At 46.7% G+C, this 21,964-nt stretch overlaps 1 protein-coding gene across 4 annotated transcripts in view; it reads right to left on the bottom strand.

The window, feature by feature from the left end:
- TRANK1 (tetratricopeptide repeat and ankyrin repeat containing 1) overlaps nucleotides 1-21,492 on the bottom strand; it is a 97,706-nt gene extending 76,214 nt beyond the window's left edge. Inside the window, exon 1 of one of the 4 annotated variants that reach the window (XM_044933863.1) lies at nucleotides 21,000-21,492. Coding sequence is in view for 2 of the 4 variants with exons in the window: in XM_006077043.3 (XP_006077105.1) it covers nucleotides 20,380-20,402 (23 nt within the window). In the remaining 2 variants the exon portion in view is untranslated. Of the gene's footprint in view, nucleotides 1-13,909; nucleotides 14,461-17,704; nucleotides 18,576-20,379; nucleotides 20,826-20,999 lie in introns of those variants that run through there. The other 3 variants (XM_006077043.3, XM_044933861.2, XM_044933862.1) reach the window with 3 other exon arrangements.
- Nucleotides 21,493-21,964: the final 472 nt, after the last annotated feature.

Here is a 21,964-nt window from a genome sequence, read left to right as displayed (position 1 = left end):
GTGGGCTGCAGTCTATGGGGTCGCACAGAGTCGGACACAACTGAAGTGACTTAGCAGCAGCAGCAGCAGCACAGAATGGGTACTTAAATATTTGCTGTGTAATGAATTAGAATGCCAGACCCAGAGAGGCTGCTTGTTACCGATTCTCTCTGGTGTGGCCTGGAGCCCTGCCCACCTGATGGGGCTTCAGGAAGTGTTTGCTACACCAAGGTAGTGGACAGGAGAGGCCTCGCAGAGCCTCGAGAAGCAGCTGCCAAGGAGGCAGGGAAAAGGTGGGGGTCAGGGACTTCCTTGGTGGTCCTGTGGTTAAGACTGCTTCCACTGCATGAGGCATGGGTTTGATCCCTGCTCAGAGAACTACGATCCTGCATGCCACACGCTATGGCCAAAAGAAAAGTGGGGATCAGAAGAGATGTCCCACAGAATTTTCTCCTCTCAAGATAGCAGAAGGAAAGGTAAGGCCGTGGGGAAAGTCTTAAAAATGAGGACACTTCAGGTGGCTGCACAGGCCCTGCACCTGTAGGGTAGTACAATCTATCGAAAGCCTTCTTGACCAGCATAATCATCGTACAAAGAATAATCCCTGTTGTTTGTATCATTTCAAACCTTGGCAAGGGGTTTGGGAGGCAGGGAAGCCAACCCAAGCAGACAGAAGTGGTGGCTTATTTTCCTTTTAAAATATTTATTTATTTGTCTGTGCTAGGTCTTGGTTGTGTCGTGTGGAATCTAGTATCTCCAACCAGGGATCAAAACCGGGCCTGCTGCATTGGGAGCAGAGTCTTAGCCACTGGACCAATAGGGAAGGGGAAGTCCCGGTGACTTATTTTAAGCCCATGAGTTAACTGGACTTTTGAACTGCATTCCTGCATTCACCATGCAGAGCTATTCCAGAATGAGGCATGTTATTGCTAAACAAGTCAAAATTAAAAATTCCACCTAGACATTGCATTAAATAATCTCTAAATTCTATGACTCACATTTATACAGAGATGACAGAGGAGACCATGAGAAAAAGTTTATACAATTGATTAGAGAATGAAAACATGTGTTTCACCTTCAAATATTGCCAGCCAGGTGTCAAATAAATAATTTTAAAGTGGCCATTTTTGGACAGCTAGAAATAGGAAATGTCTGTAACAACTGACAAAGGGTTAATATCCCTCCCCCTTTTTTTTTTGCCTTTTGGCTGCACCACGTAGCTTGTGGGATCTTAGTTCCTCAACTACGGATCGAACCCAGGCCCATGGCCGTGAAAGCACAGGGGTTTAGCCACTGGACCACTAGGGAATTTCTGGTACCCCTCTTTTATAAATACCTTTCACTGCAAGGAAGGATCAACCTGATCAAAATGTGTAAGGCCACAGACAGAAAATTCACAAAGGAATACAAGTAGTTGCTAAATACATGGACAGTGGATATCCAGGATCACCATCACTCGTAGGCAAAAGAATGAAAAATTAAAATAGCAAAGGGTCACTAGGAAATATTTAAAAGAGTGAGTCCCCCAATGGTGGGAGCTGTCACATCCGGCTTACAGGAAAAATATACTAGATCACTAATATACTTAGCCTCATAGATGTTCACCACAGTGAAAAACCAGAAATAACCCTAAATATTCCATAATGTGTAATGGATTTGAATCAGTTATAAAGCACCCATATGGTAGAATACCACACAGTTATTTTTAAAGTCATGTTGTAAAAGAACATTTAATGATGGGCTACGTTAGTAAATGAAAGATAGAGGCTAATAAAAAGGCACATAATCCCAAATTAAATTTTAAACACATCTAATGTACCGAAGACATGCCAGAATGTTAACAGCCTCACCACTGGAATTAGGTAGGGTTTTAATCTTCCTCCTTGAGCTCTTCTGAATTTCCAATTGCCAGAAAATGTGCCACCTTCATGATCAGACCATAAATGTTATTAAAATGACTCTTTAAGGGCTTAATTAAAGAATTCAAACACAAAATGTTTCCACTGTACTTACAAATACAATAAAAACGATTCACATCTGATTTTTCTCTAGAACTTAAGTGAGCTCTAAATGTTATGAGTAGACATCCAATGTTTTCATCCTCTTACATCTTGGCTTTTTCTTGGTATGGTCACGCGACAAGGGAAAGGGGGATTGCCAACCACAAAGAAAGTTTTTTGCTTCTCAACAGGATTTATTGACAGTTACACCTTCATTACAGGGAAGAATGCTTTACATCGCTGCTCTGCTGTCGAGTCTTTTTTTTAACAAGTGAGCAGTCTATTTATAGGATGAAACTGTTAAACACAGTGGTAATTACCTACCGTAATGACAGAACTCCTGAGAACGAATCTCATCATGTCATTTCATTCTTACCAGAAGCCCCAGGAGGTAGGCTGGATTGTGTCCCCATTTGACAAATAGGGAAACTGAGGCAAGGAGCGCTCAGGGCCTTGCCATAGTCCCAGGGATAGGGGTGGTGCTGGAATCCAAGCCTAGGTGGACTGGCCTCGGGGGCGAGACTCCACTCTGAAGAAACCAGGCGGAGGCTAAACAGTCAGCGGCAGTCAGACCCTGCCGTGTGAGGCACTGGCGGGCCATACATGGATCCATCACAGTCTGCACTTTCAGTTTTTCTGTTTGTTTTGATGTGGACTGTTTTTTTAAAGTTTTTATTGAATTTGTGACAATATTGCTTTTGGTTTATGTTTTGTTTCTGGCTGCGAAGTATGCTAAGTCCTGTCCAACCCTTTGCTACCCTATGGACCATAAACCTCCAGGTTCCTCTGTCTATGAGACTTCCCAAGCGAGACTACTGGAGTGGGTTGCCATTCCCTTCTCCAGGGGATCTTCCCGGACCAGGGATCGAACCTGCATCTCTTACTTCTCCTGCACTGGCAGGCAGATTCTTTACCACTAGTACCCCCTAGCTCCCTGACCAGGGATCAAACCAGCACCCCTACCCTGGAAGGTGAAGTCGACCACTGGATGGCCAGGAAAGGCTCCTGAACTTTCAGCTTTGTCAGTGGGGCTGAAGCTAAATGATCAGAAGGTAAAGACAGGTTCACAGGGGCAGAGTCTGCTTTTGCTCAGTTTCACTATATCCCTAGGAGGATTCAAGGTCCAGTTGTTGGGAGGTGGCCAGAGCTGCTTGGCAGAGGAAGCAGAAGTAAGAAAAATGCAAATGCACTGGCGAGGTTCTGAAACTAGCAAGTTGAAAACAAAGCAGGCGCGGGCTGCTGTCATTTTGTGTGTGTGTCTTTATTCTGTTTTGTCTTTTATTGAAGGATATTTGATTGTTACAGTGCTGCGTTAGTTTCGGGTATACCGCAGAGTGATTCGGTTATACATGTATATATCTATATTCTTTAAAAAAAAAAAATTCTTCTCCATTATAGTTGCATTGTGTGTATACACATGAAGAGTTCTATAACTGACTTACAGGCGCCAGACTGCAAAAAGGTGGACTCCAGGCAGCTGAAAGGGGCAGAAAGAGAGGCTTTTCCTCTGTCCCTTATCTGGGTACGACATAACAACTTAACAGCAAATTTGTTTACTTTTTTTGTTTCTTGGTGGTGGGGTTTTTTTGTTTTTGTTTTTTAATTGAAACCCTTTCAAAACATCCTCAAAGTAGTGAACAATCCAAGATCAACTCTGGAAAGCTGGGGGTACAGATAACTGCAAAAACAGAGGGCAGAGACAGCAATTCTTAAAACCAACTCCTTCCTGCTCCCACAGAAAGGTGGGCACAGACAGCACGGGATAAGAATGCAAAGTCAGGACTCATTCTGAGGACTACGATTTGCTTTCTTTGCTGTTCCTTCTTTTTGTCTTGGGGGAAAGGGTGCAATTTCCACACTTCCTGCGCTGTCTTATTCCCACCTCTGAGCTCTGTGTTGTCTTTCTATCCCATCCAACATCTACTATACACAGATGAGCAGTACCTGCCATCAGGAGCTCAATCCTCATGTAATTACTTCCACACAATATCTTGACATAGAACATGGGCTTACAGGTTGCCACAAATCCTCCATTCAGTGCCCACAGGAGTACAACTGAAAAATGATCTCATGGCTCCATAACTTCCCATAAATACAGAACCTGAAGTTTCCACCCTACTCACTCCCTTAACAAATAGAGCAAAGATGCACAAAAGCAAGACCCAAGTGTACAAAACTGCTCCTGACCTTGCAAAGCAAGCATGAAGAAAATGTTCTGACGTGATTTTATGAAGCAGCTTGGTTTCTGTCTGAGGGGGACACGGAAGTTTCAGTCCACAATTGATCCCTGCTGTTCAGAATTGCCGATACAGCCAATTGAAAGTCCTGTTTCCCCTGATGCTCATATTAAGACTGGACTCATCTCAGATTGACTCACTCTTGTCCTGCAACTAACCAGTACTTCAAAGTATGCTTTTTGTTAAATTCTTAATGGAACGTTTCACTGTGAGGAGAAAAGCAGAAATAGGACTCCTGGGAAGGTCATAAGTTCATGCTGCTGCTGCTAAGTCGCTTCAGTCGTGTCCGACTCTGTGCGACCCCATAGATGGCAGCCCACCAGGCTCCCCCACCCCTGGGATTCTCCAGGCAAGAACACTGGAGTGGGTTGCCATTTCCTTCTCCAATGCATGAAAGTGAAAAGTGAAAGTGAAGTCGCTCAGTCGTGTCCGACTCTTCACGATGCCATGGACTGCAGCTTACCAGGCTCCTCCGTCCATGGGATTTTCCAGGCAAGAGTACTGGAGTGGGGTGCCATCGCCTTCTCCGAGTTATGTTCATATTGCTTTACAATTTGATGTTTATGGGCTAAAAATTAACACAGGACAGAAACCCTAAACAACAAGGTCCTACTGTATAACACAGGGAATTGTATTCAATACCCTGTGATAAACCATAATGGAAAAGAATATGGAAAAGAATATACATATACATATAACTTAGTCACTTTGCTGTATAGCAGAAATTAACACAATGTAAATCAACTATGCTTCAGTTAAAAACAACAATCTTGTATCTGTCCAACCTGAGAGACGAGACATAGACTTTCAAAGAAAAACCAGAGTAATAAGAAAAATTTTAATTACACAAATATGCAAGTCTATACATAATTCTCATGGAAACTTTTATTTGGGGATTCTCTGACAGTTCAGTGGTTAGAATTTGGTGTTTTTATTGCTAGGGCCAGGGTTCAATTCCTGGTTGGGTGGGGGGGATTTTTTTTTTTTAATCTCTTTATAAACAGCCACTGGCACTTGTAAAATTGCAAGACTGATGTGGAAAAAACAACCAAAACTTTACTCAAAAGATAGTCTTGAATTTTAAACTTTAATACACAACATGTTTCTTTTTTTAGTTTTATTTTATATTGACGCATAGGGCATGGCAACCCACTCCACTGTTCTTGCCTAGAGAATCCCCACGGACAAAGGAGCCTGGTGGGCTACAGTCCATGAGGTTGCAAGAAGTCGGACATGACTAAGCATAGGTAGTTAATTAACAATGTTATGTTACTTTCAGGTATATAGCAAAGTGATTCATTTATACTTATACATGTATCTATTCCTGTTCAAATTCTTTTCCCATTTAGGTTATTACAGAATATTGAGCGGAGTTCCCTGTGCTATATAGTAGGTCCTTGTTGATTATCTATTTTAAACACAGTAGTATGTGCATGTCAATCCCAAACTCCCAATCCACCTCTCTCCCCATAACATGTTTCTGTTTGGGAAAATTCACTATTACAAAATATCAAATCCTCTCTAAATTAATGTACTTTCCAAAAAAATTCCAATTAAAAAACATGATATTTAAAGAAATTAATGCAAGAATTCTCAAGTTCATCTTAGAATAAACAGGACAGACTAGCCAAAATATTCTTAATAAAAGAAGTATAAAGAGAAAATCTTTTCTAACATTTTTAAATGTATTTATAAAACTCAACTGTTAAGTTTTAAAAGTGTGATATTAACATGAAAACAAGCAGACCAGTGGAACAAAACAAAATATCCAGAAGTAAACATATAATATAAAAGAATTCCATGTATGAAAAAGGTAGCTCTTAAAATAGACAGGGAAAGAATGAATTGTTGGTAAAACTGGCACAATATCTGGAAAGGATGTTAATTTTTCTTTTTGGCCGCAATGCCTGGCATGCAGGATCTTAGTTCCCTGGCCAGGAATTGAACCTGCGCCCTCTGCAATGGCAGTGAGGAGTCTTAACCACTGGACTGCCAGGGAAGTCCTGGAAGTTAAATTTTTAATTCATACTATTTGGTAGGCCAAACAACAGACACACATACACACACTCCAAAGATGCCTATGCCCCAACCACCAGAACCTGTGAATGCATTACGTGACATGGCTAAAGGGTCTTTGTAAATAGATGGAATCCAGGCTGTTTTCTTGTTGTCATTGTTTAGTCGCCCAGTCGTGTTTGACTCTTTTGGGACTCCATGGATTGGGATTTCCCAGGCAAGAATACTGTAGTGGGTTGTCTTTTTCTCCTCCAAGGGATCCTCCCCGTGCAGGGATCAAACCTGCGTCTCTTAACGTCTTCTGCACTGGCAGGCAGATGCCTTACTGCTAACAGCGCTGGTGCGCGTTCAGTCGCTAAGTCGTGTCTGACTCTGTGTGACCCCATGGACTGTAGCCCACCAGGCTCCTCTGTCCATGGGATTTTCCAGGCAAGAACACTGGAATGGGTTGTCACTTCCTTCTCCAGAGAAGCCCTTATCTAGGTGAGCCCAATCTAATTATATTAACCCTCTAAAGCAGAAAAACTTATCTGGCTAGAGTGAGCAAGATGCTGGAGAAGTGGAAGGCAAGAGACTTGCAGAAGCAGACGTGAAACCTGAAAAAGACTAACCCCATTGCTTCGTGCCTCGAAGATGGAGGGGAAGCAACGGGGAGGGATGTAGGTGGCCTTGGAAAGAGAGAGAGGCTCCTGGGTGACAGTCGGGTAACAGGAACCTCAGTCCCACAGCTGCAAGCAACTGGATCTTGCCAACAACACGAATGAGCTTAGAAAAGGATTCTGGGCAGACCCTCCTAGCCAGCCAACGTCTTGATTTCAGCCTCGTGAAACCTGCCACAGGAACCAGACTTCTCACCGACAGACTGTGAGATGATCCGTCTGCATGGTTTTAAGCCACTAAGTTTGTGGGCATTTGTTACGGCAGCTATAGAAAACAAATACACATCATACACCAAAATTCCTTCTAAGTCAATGGAAAAAAAAAATGCTAGTGTGACACATGTATACCTGTGGCGGATTCATTTTGATATTTGGCAAAACTAATACAGTTATGTAAAGTTTAAAAATAAAATAAAATAAAATAAATAAAAAATAAAATAAAATAAAATTTAAAAAAAATAAAGAGAAAAAAAAAATAAATTAAAAAAAAAAAAAAAAAAAAATGCTAGTGTCAAAAAGACACCAGGGCAGTGAAAAGCAATGGCTGGCACACACAGCAATGTGAAGAACCTCAAGAACATTATGCTAAGCAAGAGAAGCCCGACTCAGAAGACTGTAGACTGTGGGATTCTATTTGGCTGATGCTCTAGAACTGGCAAGTCTAAGAAAGCAGAAGAGCGGTTACCCAGGGAAGGAGGGAGGGTTACTGACTGGAAAGGGGGATAAGAGCACTTTCTGCGAGATGGAATGTTCTCTACGGTGATTGGGGTGGGGTCACACAGGTATGTACACTCATCAAAGCTCACTGAACAGGATCCTTAAAATCTGTGCCTTTGCTTAGATGCAAATCTCTCATTTTTTACAAAGCGTTGAGAAAAAAAAAAAAAAAAGCCCTAAGAGAAAATACAGCTACAGGTTTCAGATTATCTTCAGCTGCTCTAGGAGGAAACTTGGTCAGATCTAATCAAGTGCCACGCACACACGGCCTTTGCCCCAGTAGTTCTACTTCTGGGAATCAATGTTGCAAACCGATTGCACACACAGGAAATGGTATGACATTATTCACTGTCTAATTGTTTATAATAATAAAAGACTGGGACAAGCTTGAATGGCCATCAACAGAGGACTGGTTTAATAAATTATAGTGCAGCTGCCCCACAATGAAGTATGCACTTTCTTTAAAAACAAAGGAAAAAAAAGGGTGAAGATAAAAAAAAAAGGGTGAAGATGCTTTGTATTTACTGATCTGGGATAATCTGCAAAATATTTTTGCACAAAGCAAATGCAGGATAGTGTATACGTTACACTGCATTTTGTGCAAAATTTTAAAAGACAGAGGGGAGAGCTAAATAAGAATATATATATCTGCATTTGCTTATATATGAATAAAGAAATTCTGGAAGGATGCATGAGAAATAAAATTACCTTTATTGGGGTACGGGGTGGAGGAGGAAGACCTAATCCCACCTTTTCATTGTAACCTTTCTGTATTTTTGATTCTCAAATTACATAAATTTGGAGAGGCTTTAATGCAATAAAAAATTGTAAGTATCTTCACATTTGAAAAGGCCATTCTAATGATACCAAAAGCAGAAACCACACAGTGATAGCCATGAATTCATTAAACGTTTAAAACTTCTGTACATCAAAAACCTCAGAAAGTAGTTTAATAACACCCTAAGCAGCAAGATTATGGATGGAGAATCGCTCTCACACACAGCTGATGACAAGACTTAAGTGGTACAGCTTCTCTCTACAGAAATACACAAGCTTTTTACACAGCTGCTTGGAATTTATTCTACAGACATGTTTCATTCAAGGACATGAGGATATTAATTGCCTCATTGTCTGTCAAAGCAAAAAGGATACAAATCCAAGAGCCCAACAAGTGGAGACATTTATATAAAGAATGTACCACTCAGAATAGAACACTATCGTTGTTAAGAATAAATAGGGCAGATCCAAAGGAAGAGATGTCAAAATATGCAATGAAGGTGAATAAAGCCAGTTGGAGTACAATTTGTAGAACAACTTGGAGAGTCTGAGGACAGGTTAGTGTACGTGTATATATTTGATTTGATCTATTGGGAGAAGACAGTATAGAGACACTTCAGAGAGGAATAAGTGGAGATCTCTGGGGAGATCTGGAAAAAATGGGGAAGATGCTCCTGAACCATGGGAGAATAGCTTTCTGTTAAGTCACCCAGCTTGTGGTCGTACAATTTCTTACTGCAGACCTAGGAACATAATACAATACTTCTCTGAATATGTTCTCAGAAATACTAAAATAGAAAGGATTTCAGAAAGTGAGATGGTTGGGCTAAAACTTTCAGAGCAAGGGAAATGCTCTAAGCCAAATCTCCCCAGGCTCAGAGATATGGGGTCCTGACCACGGTCACACGGTGCGAAGTACCAGGGGTGAGACCCAGGCTGATTCCTGCCTCCACCCAGCATCCTGGTCTATAGCACCTGTGGGTGGGCAGGGAAGCCAGGACTAGAACCCACTGTTGCCCGAAATCCAGGAAGGTTCAGGTTAGTGGTACAGGCCATGGCGATCTCCTATTATTTCTGTGTGATCCTTGTAACATTTACAGAACCTTTGCTTTGTTTACCCAGCAAAGAGAAAATATTTTGTTAAAAAACAAAGCCCTGAGGTTATACAGAGTGAAGTAAGTCAGACACAGAAGCACAAATATTGTATGGTGTTGCTTATGTGTGGAATTTTTAAAAATGGTACAAATGAATTTATTTACAAAACAGAAACAGAGTTACAGATGTAGAATAATCTTACGGGTCACCAGGGGGGAAAGGAGGGAGAGGGATAAATTGGGAGATAGGGATTAACATATACAGACTACTATACACAAAATGGGGCTTCCCCAGGGGCTTATCGATAAAGAATCCACCTGCAATGCAGGAGATGCAGGAGACCTGGGTTCGATCCCTGGGTTGGGAAGATCTCCTAGAGGAGGGCATGGCAACCCACTCCAGTATTCTTGCCTGGAGAATCCCATGGACAGAGGAGCCTGGTGGGCTACAGTCCACAGGGTCCACCAAGAGTTGGACACGACTGAAGTGACTGAGCACGCGCACACACATAAAACAGATGACTAATAATGACCTTCTGTATAGCACAGGGAACTCGACTCAACACACTGTAATGACCGATATGGGAAAAGACTGAAAAAAAGAGTGGATACACGTATGTGTGTAGCTGATTCACTATGCTGTACACCGAAAGCTAACAATATTGTGCATCAACTATACGCCAGTAAGAATTAAAAAAAAAAACAACATAGCTCTGAGGGGAGGGAAGAAAAGACCATAGCCTTCAGATCTGTCTGTTTTCACAGGGGTTCTCTGAAATTACCAGTCAGTTCAGCAGCTGATAAAAACCTGTGATTCAAGGCCCTGAATGAAGAGCGGAAGGGGTCAGTGCCGTCAAGTATGAAAATGGACCCAAATCTCTCTCTCCTGCAGTTGTTCCTTTGAATGGAAGGCCAAGGTGCGTGCAGCAGGGTCCAGGATCCCACGTGGGCTCTGGGTGCCAGACCTGCAGGCCCGAGAGTCCCCTTCCCTGGGGTTTTGGACTGGAACTTTGGGAAAAGTTACCCGCTCAAGTAGGCAGCTCCAGAGGGGCGCAGCCTTATCCCCCACCCCAACCCTGAAAAGAAAATCCTCTCGGTGAGAAATAACGGTACCTTCACCCAGAGAAAGGAGGGGCAGAAGGAGGGCCTTCTGGGGCCCTACAACCCCACATTTCTCTGCCTCTGAGGCCCACAAGCTCCTTGCCCCTTCCCTGGTTGCCAAAGACAGTAGCAGCCTTCCAGAACCTTCCACCTTTTGCCCAAGTCCTTGGCAATTTTTCTTTCATTGACTAGTGCCTATTTCCCCCCTCTCTACAACTTCACATTAGACACAGGTCCCTATCAGGGGTTCTGCTTCCCCCACCCACCCACCCAGCCCTCTGATCACAGTATTCCTTCCTGCAGGGCCTGATGAGGCTTCAGAATGCTTTCGGCATCATTCTTTCTAGGTGGCCACACATTCACACCCCAGAAGAGTCCTGTGTGCCATTCCGTTTGCGTAACAAAGACTTGAGCCAGAATGAATCTGTGCATCCAAGCGTGAACACTCAAAGTGCCCTACAGCAGCCCAGTGCAAGTCACCCGTTCCCCACCTCACCCTCAGCTCTGTCTCCCCTAAGAGGCATGCAGGCCCCAGAACAGCCATCCCCAAGCTGGGTTCACACACACCCTCTGGACACATCCTCCCCATCTTTGTTATTAGCTCTCCTTGCCCCAGACTAAGGGGCTTCCCAGGAGGAGCAATGGTAAGGAACCCACTTGCCAATGCAGGAGACACAGGAGACTGAGGTTCCATCCCTGGGTCAGAAAGATCCCCTGGAGAAGGAAATGGCAACCCACTCCAGTATTCTTGCCTGGGAAATCGCATGGACGGAGGAGCCTAGCAGGCTACACCCCATGGGGTCGCAAAAGAGTTGGACACGACTGAGTGACTGAGCACACACACGCACACCTCAGAGTCACCCAGCTCCTGCTCAACTTCTTTATCACCATCAGTGAGACATCCCTGGATCCATCAGATCACAGGCTGCGCCCTGGTTACAAAAGCCCTCCAGGGTCTTGAGGCCCCACCCCCACCTCCTCTCAAGCACAATTTCCATAAAAGTTCCAAAGGACTTTCAGACCTGTGGTTCTCCTCCCCCACCGACACTCTGAACCCCAGCAAAGCTGTCACCTGCCGCGCTCAGCCCAGCTAAAGTCAGCGCTGCTGCTGTGAACATTTCTGCCCAGGCCCTGCGTGTGTAGCTTTTAAGACCGCTTAGGGCCCTGAGTTAGGACCTAACCAGTTTTCAACATATTAAATATATTTCCCCCACAGTCTCAGTATTTCAGGCCCTGTGCTAGGTCTCAAAAGCTCCATGCTAGCCACTGTTTTTTTTCTGCTCTCCCCTGTAGACTGAACTCTTAAGGTACAAACTAAATTTTACAACAGTAGTTCCTTTGGACACAAATGTTAAGAAAAGCCAACCACACAAAGTACAAATCAAAAACAACCAAGATCATACTGTTGGTTACTGGGGGGAAACCAAGGAGAAAGATGTTGACCCAAATTTATAAGCACCTGTTGAAAATCCAAAAGTCAGCGAACAGGGCCACATGTCACCTGTGATATGACAGTGCCAGGGACTGAAAAATGCTAACAGCAAAGAATAATCCTATAAATCAGTGACTCCTAGATTTTTTTTTTTTTTTTTGACAAACAGTAACATTTGCACACACAGGAAAGAAATCAAAGGGAGCCTAAATAAGGTTGCCAACTCCTTGATTTGCCAAATCAGAATTTTTTTGTGTGTACCATCTTAAAAAATAAATAAATGTGTGCCATCTGCTGTCTGCATCATTTCACAAGACGGAATTTTTTAACTCCAAAAAAAAAAAAAAAGACAAGAAAGAATGTAAACTCAGATTAAAGAAGTTCATTCTCTAAGGAAAGACAAGCTAAGAGCTTCTGGGCACATTTTAGTCTTGGATAGTGTGCAGGTGAAATGAAAGGCAAATGTTCCAAGTCTCTAAAACCACCAGGGCCCTGGAAATATTGCTGAAGGGCCGAGAAGGATACATCTCAACTCCTGGCTCAGAAGTGGAGTCTTAATCACTTGATCCCCAAAGAGGAAGGCCATAAGGAGACCCCCCTCCCCGTGGTGGCCAGGGGTGGGCACAATTTCTCCTGTGTGTGCCACAGACTGGCCTGTTTGCACTGTACTATCTGGATGAGGGCAGTCCTGGGTAGCTGCATGATAACAGGTAAAATTCACCAAGCACTTATTCCACGCCAGGCCCTGTGCTAAGCCCTTCTCAGACATTCTATCATCAAATTGTTCCTAACAGTGCCAGTGAGGGAGGTATAATCATGATTCCAGTTTTACAGGTCCGGAAACGGGTTTAATTCAAGAAAAGGGACTTCTCTAAACAACGCATAAACCTAAGTCTGATACCAAAATCTGTGTTCACAACACCCTGAGAGGTTAAGTGAAGAAAGGGTCAGGGGACTGGGGAAAACAGAAAGGGTGGCCTTGAAAATGAAAATTGAATGCCCAAAACAGTGACCCTGAAAAGCTGGCATTCCAGACTCTGACTGAAGACCAATGAGGGCGTTCCACAGGGGCGCGCACAGGCTGCTCAGAAGTCTTGACTCAGGATCTGTGCTAAATCCAGGCGGCCCAGCTACTGCCACAGTCCCAGTATTTGGGCTTCCCACTCTCCCTCAGAGCACCTGGGAGCTACGGATGGTTGTGAAGTGGGAGCACCCCAAGGAGGGCACAGCCCCACCCCCACCCCATGACAGCCCTAGAACAAAGGTCAGCCCAAGTGGGCTCCGCACCACATCCCTTCCAGGCCCCTCTGTAATATTTTGCTGCTGCTGCTCTTCATTTGCTAAGTTGTGTCCAATTTTTGCAACCCCCTGAACTGTAGCCCTCCACGCTATTCTCTGTGGAATTTCCGGACCCAAGGATCAAACCCATGTCTCCTGCGTGGTAGGTGGATTCTTTACCGCTGAGCCACCTGAGAAGACCCTATAACATTTTAGATGCAGATTAATGGCCTCTGTTCCTCCTCCCACCCCTAAAACTGCAGCAATTTGCTTCCCCATGTCTGAAAGGCAAGACAAACCAGTGGAGAGCCTGAAACACCATCCACTGGGGCCTGGGAAGGGTCCAGAGGTGCCCAGGAGCTCCCCTAAATAAGAGTCTCCCCCAGACAGGCTCCCTGAAAGGCACCTCCTCAAAGGGAGGTACCTTAGCAATGCTGGAGAGATCTGAGTCCCTCCGAAGTTCTAGCACCAGCTGACAGGTTCCTGAAACACGGGGCTTTGCCCTTGGTCTTGAAAAAAGTGTGAACTTTGGCCAGGCTGAAAAGACAGCCATCCGTTTTTCCCAGCCTTCTAAATAAAATACAAAGCTGTTTAAACACACACACATCCTTCAACTTACCTTTCCAGCCTTCTCCCTGTTGTAACCACATGATCCCAAATTCATCTGGCCCCTTCCCTGTCACACAGCTTTGCAGTCACAAGGCTGGGGCCAGCCCCACAGGGAGGACAAGCGTGCCTCCTCCTCACAAAAGACCAAGTCCACAAACCTGGGATCCAGTCCCACTGGGGCTATGCCAGGCCTGGGGTCAGGCAGCCAATTCCCTAACCCTCGCCTTCAGTTTCTTTAACGCTAAACATGGCTGGAGTCACCTCTATGACTGGACTTCCTCTTTCCTCAGCCAGTCAGCAAGCATTGAGCACCTTCTGTGTGCCAGGCCCTCTGCTAGATGCCAGGACATGTGCAGAGACCCACATCTCTGCTGCCCTCATGAAGCTCACACTCGGGGACAGAGAGACCTGTAAAACGGGCATTGCTTACAGTATTTCTCCGAGGAATAAATAATACATGAAAGGCATTTAACACAGAGCCAGGCACAAAGTCAACTATGGGTAGCATGCACAAGGGCTAAGCTGCTTCAGTCGTGTCCAGCTCTTTGCGACCCTACGGACTGTAGCTTGCCAGGCTCCTCTGTCCTTGGGATTCCCCAGGCAAGAATACTAGAGTGGGTTACCACGCCCTTCTCCAAGGGATCTTCCCAACCCAGGGATCGAACTCGCATCTCCTGCGTCTCCAGCACAGCAGGTAGATTCTTTACTCACTGAGCCCCCTGCGAAGCCCATATTGGAAGCATACAAGGTAGCATATTATATTGGTTTAGCATACAAGACTTTTTGCTCACCATTTTTCTTTTTTCCTCTTTTATAAAACAATATTGTTTAAATATAATTGATGTATAACCTTTTGTAAGTTTAAGGTGTGCAGCGAGTTGATTTTTTTTTTACAGTTTTTTTACTCTTTTGGCCTAGCCTCGCTGCATGTGGGAATCTTACCTCCCCAACCAAGGATCAAACCCACATCCCCTGCATTGGAAGCCAGAGTCCCAACCACCAGACCACCAGGGAAGTCCCCAAGGTGTTGATTTTATAATTGTCTGTTTCAATATACATGCCGCCATAGCATTAGCTAATACCTCTATGATGACAGACAAGTATAATTTCTTTTTTGTAATGGGAAAAATTAAGATCTAGTCTCTTGGCAACTTTGCGGTTTATAATACAATGTTGTTGGCTATTATCATTATGCTGTGAGTTAACTAGATCTCTAAAACCTATTTATCTGGGAGTTGTTAAAAGACATTTGCCCACCTCCTTCCTCATGGCCTCCTGCGCGTGCCCAGTCCAAGAGGACCATTCCAGGTGGGGTGAACCAGCGGCTACGCTCACCTAGTAGAACCTCTACACACGTCCTCGTGACGTGTTTGTATATAAGGAAATAGTGCTCGTCATTATTCTTCATAATAAGCTGCCCCCTTTACCTGGAATGACCCTCTCTTCTCCGGCGCCCCTCAATCCGGCCTGCTGGAAGTGCCCTCCATCCGTCTGGGTGTAGCACAAAGCTTACCTCCCAGACTTCGTCCAGGGATGGAGGATTCAGGAGCTGGGAACCCTTCTAGAAGGCTTGTCTGCATGTCCACTCACCCTTTCTCCCTGGGCTGCCCGGCACTGACTCTGTTCTGCCCCCGTTAGCAGTGCCTAGGTCTCACGTGCTTAAATCCTCCATCGGCCAGTATATGAGGTATACTGGCCCTCTGGTATGTGAGGAGCACAACTGCCTTGGAAAGCGAGAAAGCAAAAAGTGGCAAGACCAGGTAAGACGCTGACGGGAGAACAAAGGGTATATATTAGAGACAAAATCTGAGTCCATATTACGGAGACCCTTAGTACCTGGACAGTGAGTTAAGACTCCAGACGCCAGTGAGCCTTTGAAGTTACCAATTTTTGAGGCTCGAGGTAGAGTGGACCCTGATGGACAATGGATAAGGTGATCCAAGGGTGACCACAGGCGAGAACCCCGGGGACCACAGCTGGACACGAAGCTCATCCCAGTTGACACTTGTGATCCAAGTACTTTTCACAGTAACTCAAACTACTCAGTAGAGTGCGATAATTCTCTATATTTTCTGTTGTGCAGCTTCCCCCCAAATGGCCTGGTTTCCTCTGAACATGGTACCCTATGATGTGCCACTCTGGCATAGTGATTATGATTTTGTATCAAAGGTATTTGAGAAAGAGCTGGTGCAAAAAGGACACTCTGATCCTCCTTCCCCCTCTGAAAGCAAAAAATAAATTTCCCATGGGAAAGGCACCCTCTCTGTACCAGAAGGGTAGGAGGCATCCTTATCAGCAGAGATAGAGAATTTAGGGTGAGAGAACTGTGTAAACAAACCTTGTTATTTTTTCACCAGTTTATTACCCCAAGCCCAAGCCCCTTTGTCAATGCTCCTTGTTTCTTTGCCTAAAAGGCATAAAAGCTTCCTGAATCAGTTAGACTTCTTTGAGTCTCATATTTTTATGGCGCACCCATATGCAGGAAATTAAATTTGCTTTTCTCCTGTTAATCCCTTGGGTCAATTTTAATTATTAGAACCAGCCAAAGAACATAAAAGGAAAGAAGGGAACACTTTTCTACCCCTGAACCTTCAAAAGGTCATCACCGTTTTCTAAGGTCAGCAATCTTTCTTTTCATTGACAGGAGGACTCAGCACTTACAAGATAAAAGCATCTCAATCTAGATGTCATAAGAATTTCAAACAGAAATAGCTAAATCCAGACTCGGCTTGTCTCCGACAAACACACAGGAGGTCCCACCAGCTCACCAGGCTCAAAGAAGCTAAGAGAAATGTGCTATGGGGATGCAGGTGGGCACTGATGCTGATGTTCAACACCCAGGCAAAAGATGGAGTTGATTCAGGTAAACTGGGTCAGGGGGTTACAGGTAAGGCTCAGTCACACTTTCAGATGTTTCATAAAATCAAAGAAACAAAGCAATGCTTACTTAGGAAATCTGAGACAACGAAAAATGTCTGATCAGGCAAAATGGACAACCTTAGTGACGGAAGGGAAGAATACTGATCTTGGTTTGGGCACTGTGACATTTTGGGGTTCAAAAGATGTCTGTTTATCTGCTTCAATATCTTTTTTAAAAGTTTCTTATTTTGTCTTTTTTAAATTTTGTATTGAGGTATTTCAGGTGAACAGCAAAGGGACTCAGCGATACACATCCATTCTCCCCCAAACTCCCCTCCCATCCAGGCTGCCACATAACATTGAGCAGAGTTCCTTGTGCTATGCGGTAGGTCCTTGTTGGTTACCAATTTTAAATATAGCGGTGTGTAGTTCCCCAGTGGTCCAATGGTTAGGACTCTACATGCTTTCACTGCTGAGGGTGTGGGTTCATTCCCTGGTCAGGGAACTAAGACCCTGCAAGTGGCACGGTGAAGCCAAAAATTAAAAAAAATAAAGTTTAAAACCAAATGTTCTCTCCACCCTTGCCACTGTCCCACCATAGATCTCAGTGGTAACATAAAGAGTCATCTTTGCTAAAGAGACTGTCCATTTTCCCCTAGTTCTTCCTTCTTATAAAGATGTGTTCAAACAAAGATTTCTGGGCCTTAAGAAACTCAGGCTACACTTCAAGGAAACTTGTTACAAAAGTCATGAGACACGGTCAGCTGTGTCAGTGACTGGAAACCCAGAGGCAGGGCGCCAATCGGTCAGCTCCACTTTTCTGTCTGGAAAGGCAATGAAATTGTTCTTGGAGGCCAAGGAAAGCACTACCACACCCATGACAATGACCAGAGGCCCACAACCCAACCCCACTTCAGTTTTTAAGAGCATCCTCAGGGTCACTTACCTTTCCCACTTAGAGGCCCGCATGCTCTATTTTGCCCGCTAACAGAATCTTCATCCCAAGTAGCAAAAATAAAATACTAAGAGCGTACACAGCATAGCAATGGGCCTTTGGTAGCAAGTGCAGGAAAAAAGAACGGATCAACAAAGAGACGTTGAAGAATTCCATCAAGTCTCTTTTCGGTCCCTGAGAGAGCCGGTGTCTAATGCCAGATCTACTACTAATTAGCTGTAATGACTACCAGGTGATGAGCCTCAGCTTCTTCATCTATACAATGTTCACTGCCCTGCTGCTGACCCCGCTGTGCAGAGACTTAAAAGAGTCCCCTTTGGAATGTATGAATCCAGGGCCCCTGGCAGCCTTTCAGCATTCTCCTTCCTGCTTACTCAAAAAAAAAAAAAAAGACAATGGCAAGAAGCCATTCCTCTGCTACCTCCCCAGCACTCACAGGAGGCCCCACCCATTCACTGGGCTCCTGGCAGGCAGGCAGCCTGGTGGGGCCAGACAGATGGAACCAGAGGAACCAGAAGCATCCTTCAGCCTGCCTTTGCAGCCACAACCTCTAGTACTCTCCTTACTCAAGTTTGAATCTCAGCTTCCTTCACGTCTCCTAAACCAATTCATCCCTTCCAGACTTAGTTCCCAGGGAAATATGGATACTCTCCTCCACCTCTCTGGGGGTGCCCCAAAGAAAGCTTACACTTGCCACCGTGGACTGATTAGTCAGTGATCAAACCAAGTTAACAGATTATGACTAGGTTAAAAAAAAAAACAGAATATGGAATAGAATAGAAAATACCACTGTCCTCACTCTGTAGAGTGTTAATGTGAGGCTGTTCTTGGGGACTTCCCAGATGGCACTAGTTGTAAAGAAAATAAGAGCCTCCGTTGGATCCCTGAGTGGGGAAAATCCCCTGGAGAAGGGCATGGCAACCTACTCCAGCCAGTATTCTTGCCTGGAAAATCCCATGGTCAGAGGACCCTGGCAGGCTACAGTCCATAGGTTCACAGAGACTCCCACGTGAGTGAATCGACATAGCACTCACGGCGCTCTTCTTGCAGTTTTATACTGATATATGCATGTGCCTGGGTGCGGATCTCTATTGTGGATCTTGGTCAGGAAAAGACAGAAGCTCATAGGCTGGAAGCAGTGGGATCTGACCCTGGGGACAGATGCCCCCATACACCCATTCCCCCTCCATCTCCTGTGGAGGATACAAAGGCCGGCAGAGGGTACTCAGAGCTCATGCATCCATCCTGCAACTGTACAAAACAGAGATGGCTGCAAAACAATAGAAACTTCTGACTCTCCTCCAGGGTAGTACTTTCTATAAAGCACAAAACAGGATAATCCACAAAAGACCAAGCCATCTGGGTAATAGTCTTGCCTCAGAAAGGTGCCTGGCACTTGGGAAGCTCAGCGCCAGGCAGGGGCTGAACCTGGGTGCTGAAGGCCCTGGGTTCCCTGCTTTCCTCCCACGTAAAGGACTGATTAGGTCAACAACTGGACTGGGGACTAGAAACCTCAGAGCCCACCCCTTTCTCGCTCCTCTTAAAAAAATTTTTTTTGGGCAAATTGTACATCTCCCGATAAATTTTGCCTGCTGCTAAGTCGCTTCAGTCGTGTCCGACTCTGTGCGACCCCACAGACAGCAGCCCACTAGGTTCCTCTGTCCCTGGGATTCTCCCGGCAAGAATACTGGAGTGGGTTGCCATTTCCTTCTCCAATGCATGAAAGTGAAAAATGAAAGTGAAGTCGCTCAGTCGTGCCCGACTCTTCGCGACCCCCTGCACTGCAGCCCACCAGGCTTCTCCGTCCATGGGATTTTCCAGGCAAGAGTACTAGAGTGGGGTGCCATTGCCTTCTCCAAAATTTTGCCTAGTATGAACCAAAGCTTGCAGCCTCCTAGAAACGCCCCTAGCCAGGAATCGGGCTGCAGAAAGGCAGTTTCAGCCAAGTGGCTAATGCTCCAGGCTCCCACTAGGCGTGCGGCGAGGGGGCGGAGTGCATCTCCCAGGCTCCAGGCTCCAGGCTCCGAGCCCGCGTATGCAAACGCTCGGAAGCAGAAGCCTGGGTTTTTGGGACTCCGCCTCTGAACCCCGGGCCCTTAGTGCTATCCCCTCCTCACAATTCTTCTGGCCGAGGACGGTGGGCCTGAGGAAAGCCCAGCTCACGATCGGGCGGGCTGGGGAAGAGGCCTGCTCGGGGCTGGATTCGCCAACCTCCTCCAGCCAGGAAGCGGCCAGCACTCCCCTAAATTCCCGGCAAATCCCGCCCCGCGCCCGGGCGCCTGCCATTCCGAGGCGTGCCCCGCGGGCGCGTCCGCGGGTCTTAACATTCGCGGCCCTGGGGTCTACCGGAGGAGGCGGGAGGCGGGCCCCGGAGCCGCAGATTTGGTGCCGGGGTGGGGACGTGGCAGGCCGCGCGCCGCCGCAGTCCTGTCGCAACGCGCGCCCCTTTCCCAGGCGCCAGGAATCCCGGAGCCGCCCCCCACCCCCAACCCGCGCCGGACCCCGCGCAACAGGCCCGCGTCTGCACCTAGATGAGCGCAGGGACCGCCTGCCCCGGTGCGGCCTCGGGGGACGCCGGCCCCAGCGCGCGGCCGCCTCCCTCCCGCCGGAAAGAGGCACGGCTGAAGGCCGGAGGCGCCCCCCGCGCGTCCTGCGCCTCTACGCACCTAGTTACCCGTGCGTCCCACATGGCCCGCGCCGCCGCTGCCGCCTCGGGAGCCGCTTCCCTGGGGACGGACTCAGCGGGCGGGGTCGCCTGCTCGCGGTAGCTCGGCCCCCTCCGCTGCGACGAGCGGGGCGGGGGCGCAGAGACCCCGGCGCCCGGCTGTATGCAGCCGCAGACCTATTCCAAGTTTCCACGTAGTTGCGAGGGCCCGAAAATTGTCACGTGCACGTCGCCGCTGGGTGGGAGGGGGTGTTTGTCATCGTGTATTTTAAAGAGGCGCTTCGATGTCTCCCATCTCGCGGGCGAGCGCTCCAATGGGGTGGCTCTCGGCCACCTTTGGAAAAACGAGTGCTTCGAGCCGTGCACCTCGAGGGACCGGGCGCGCGCACACCCCCCTCCGACAGGTTTTGGTCACGGTGACTTCTCACCCTAGCTAGGCCGCCGCGATTGTCGGGGAGACAGGAAATGGTCAGCCAATGGCCTTGAGCCCCGCCTCCAGACCTCTCGTCCCCTCCAACAAAGAAACTAGGGGGGCAAGCCCGGGGTAGATGCGCCCCGTGCCCATCACCTCCCACTTCCTATCTGCCCGGTTGAGTCTTATCTTGGACATGGAGTACTTACTGGGTGCTCGGCCTTCCATTCTAGGGGTGCTGGTGGAAAGAAGCCGGCAAGGCCCGGGACATCTTGACGCTCACCGGCACGCTCATGGCGCCGGTGAAGGAGTGACCATCTCACTGCAGGAGGGAATAGAAAGGAACCTCCTGGAAGCGCAGTGGTTCCCGAAGGAGTTGGGGGGCGGTTAGGACGACCTCAGACTGCATTTCCCTGGCGCAACAATCTGCACAGCCTCCTATCCACCACCTCTGCTTGGTCCTCAACTTCTCCGGGACTGGGATCCCTTTCCTCCACGCTGGGGATTTGGCCCAATCAGAGAGCGGAGCCTGCAGCCCTCCCTTGGGCCGGCTGGGGCCTACACTGCCTCCTGGTGGTTCTCATACCCGTCTAGGGGAGCACTACAACCGAGGGATCTCGCGGGGTTTGAACCAGAGGAACAGTAGAGTTTTCAATGAGGCAAGGAAGATTTGGTAACCCATGGACACACCTATGGATGTGAGAGTTGGACTGTAAAGAAAGCAGAGCCCGGAAGAATTGATGCTTTTGAACTGTGGTGTTGGAGAAGACTCTTGAAAGTCTCTTAGACTGCATGGAAATCCAACCTGTCAATCCTGAAGGAAATCAGTCCTGAATATTCATTGGAAGGACTGATGCTGAAGCTGAAACTCCAATGCTTTGGCTACCTGATGCGAAGAACTGACTCACTGGAAAAGGCCCTGATGCTGGGAAAGATTGAAGGCGGGAGGAGAAGGGGAGGACAAAGGATGAGATGGCTGGAGGGCATCACCGACGTGATGGACATGAGTTTGAGTGGGCTCCGGGATTTGGTGATGGACAGGGAAGCCTGGCATGCTGAAGTCACGGGGTCACAAAGAGCCGGACACAACTGAGCGACTGAACTGGCCACACCTAACGCACACAGCCTATGGTACTTCTTCTGAGTCAAGAAGTAGCCTATCAGTCTAGCCCAG

This window comes from Bubalus bubalis, chromosome 21 (assembly GCF_019923935.1).
Source record: "Bubalus bubalis isolate 160015118507 breed Murrah chromosome 21, NDDB_SH_1, whole genome shotgun sequence".
NCBI classification, from domain to species: Eukaryota; Metazoa; Chordata; class Mammalia; order Artiodactyla; family Bovidae; genus Bubalus; species Bubalus bubalis.
Note: the sequence above shows the minus strand (reverse complement) of the source record. Positions and strands in the feature narration are given on the sequence as shown.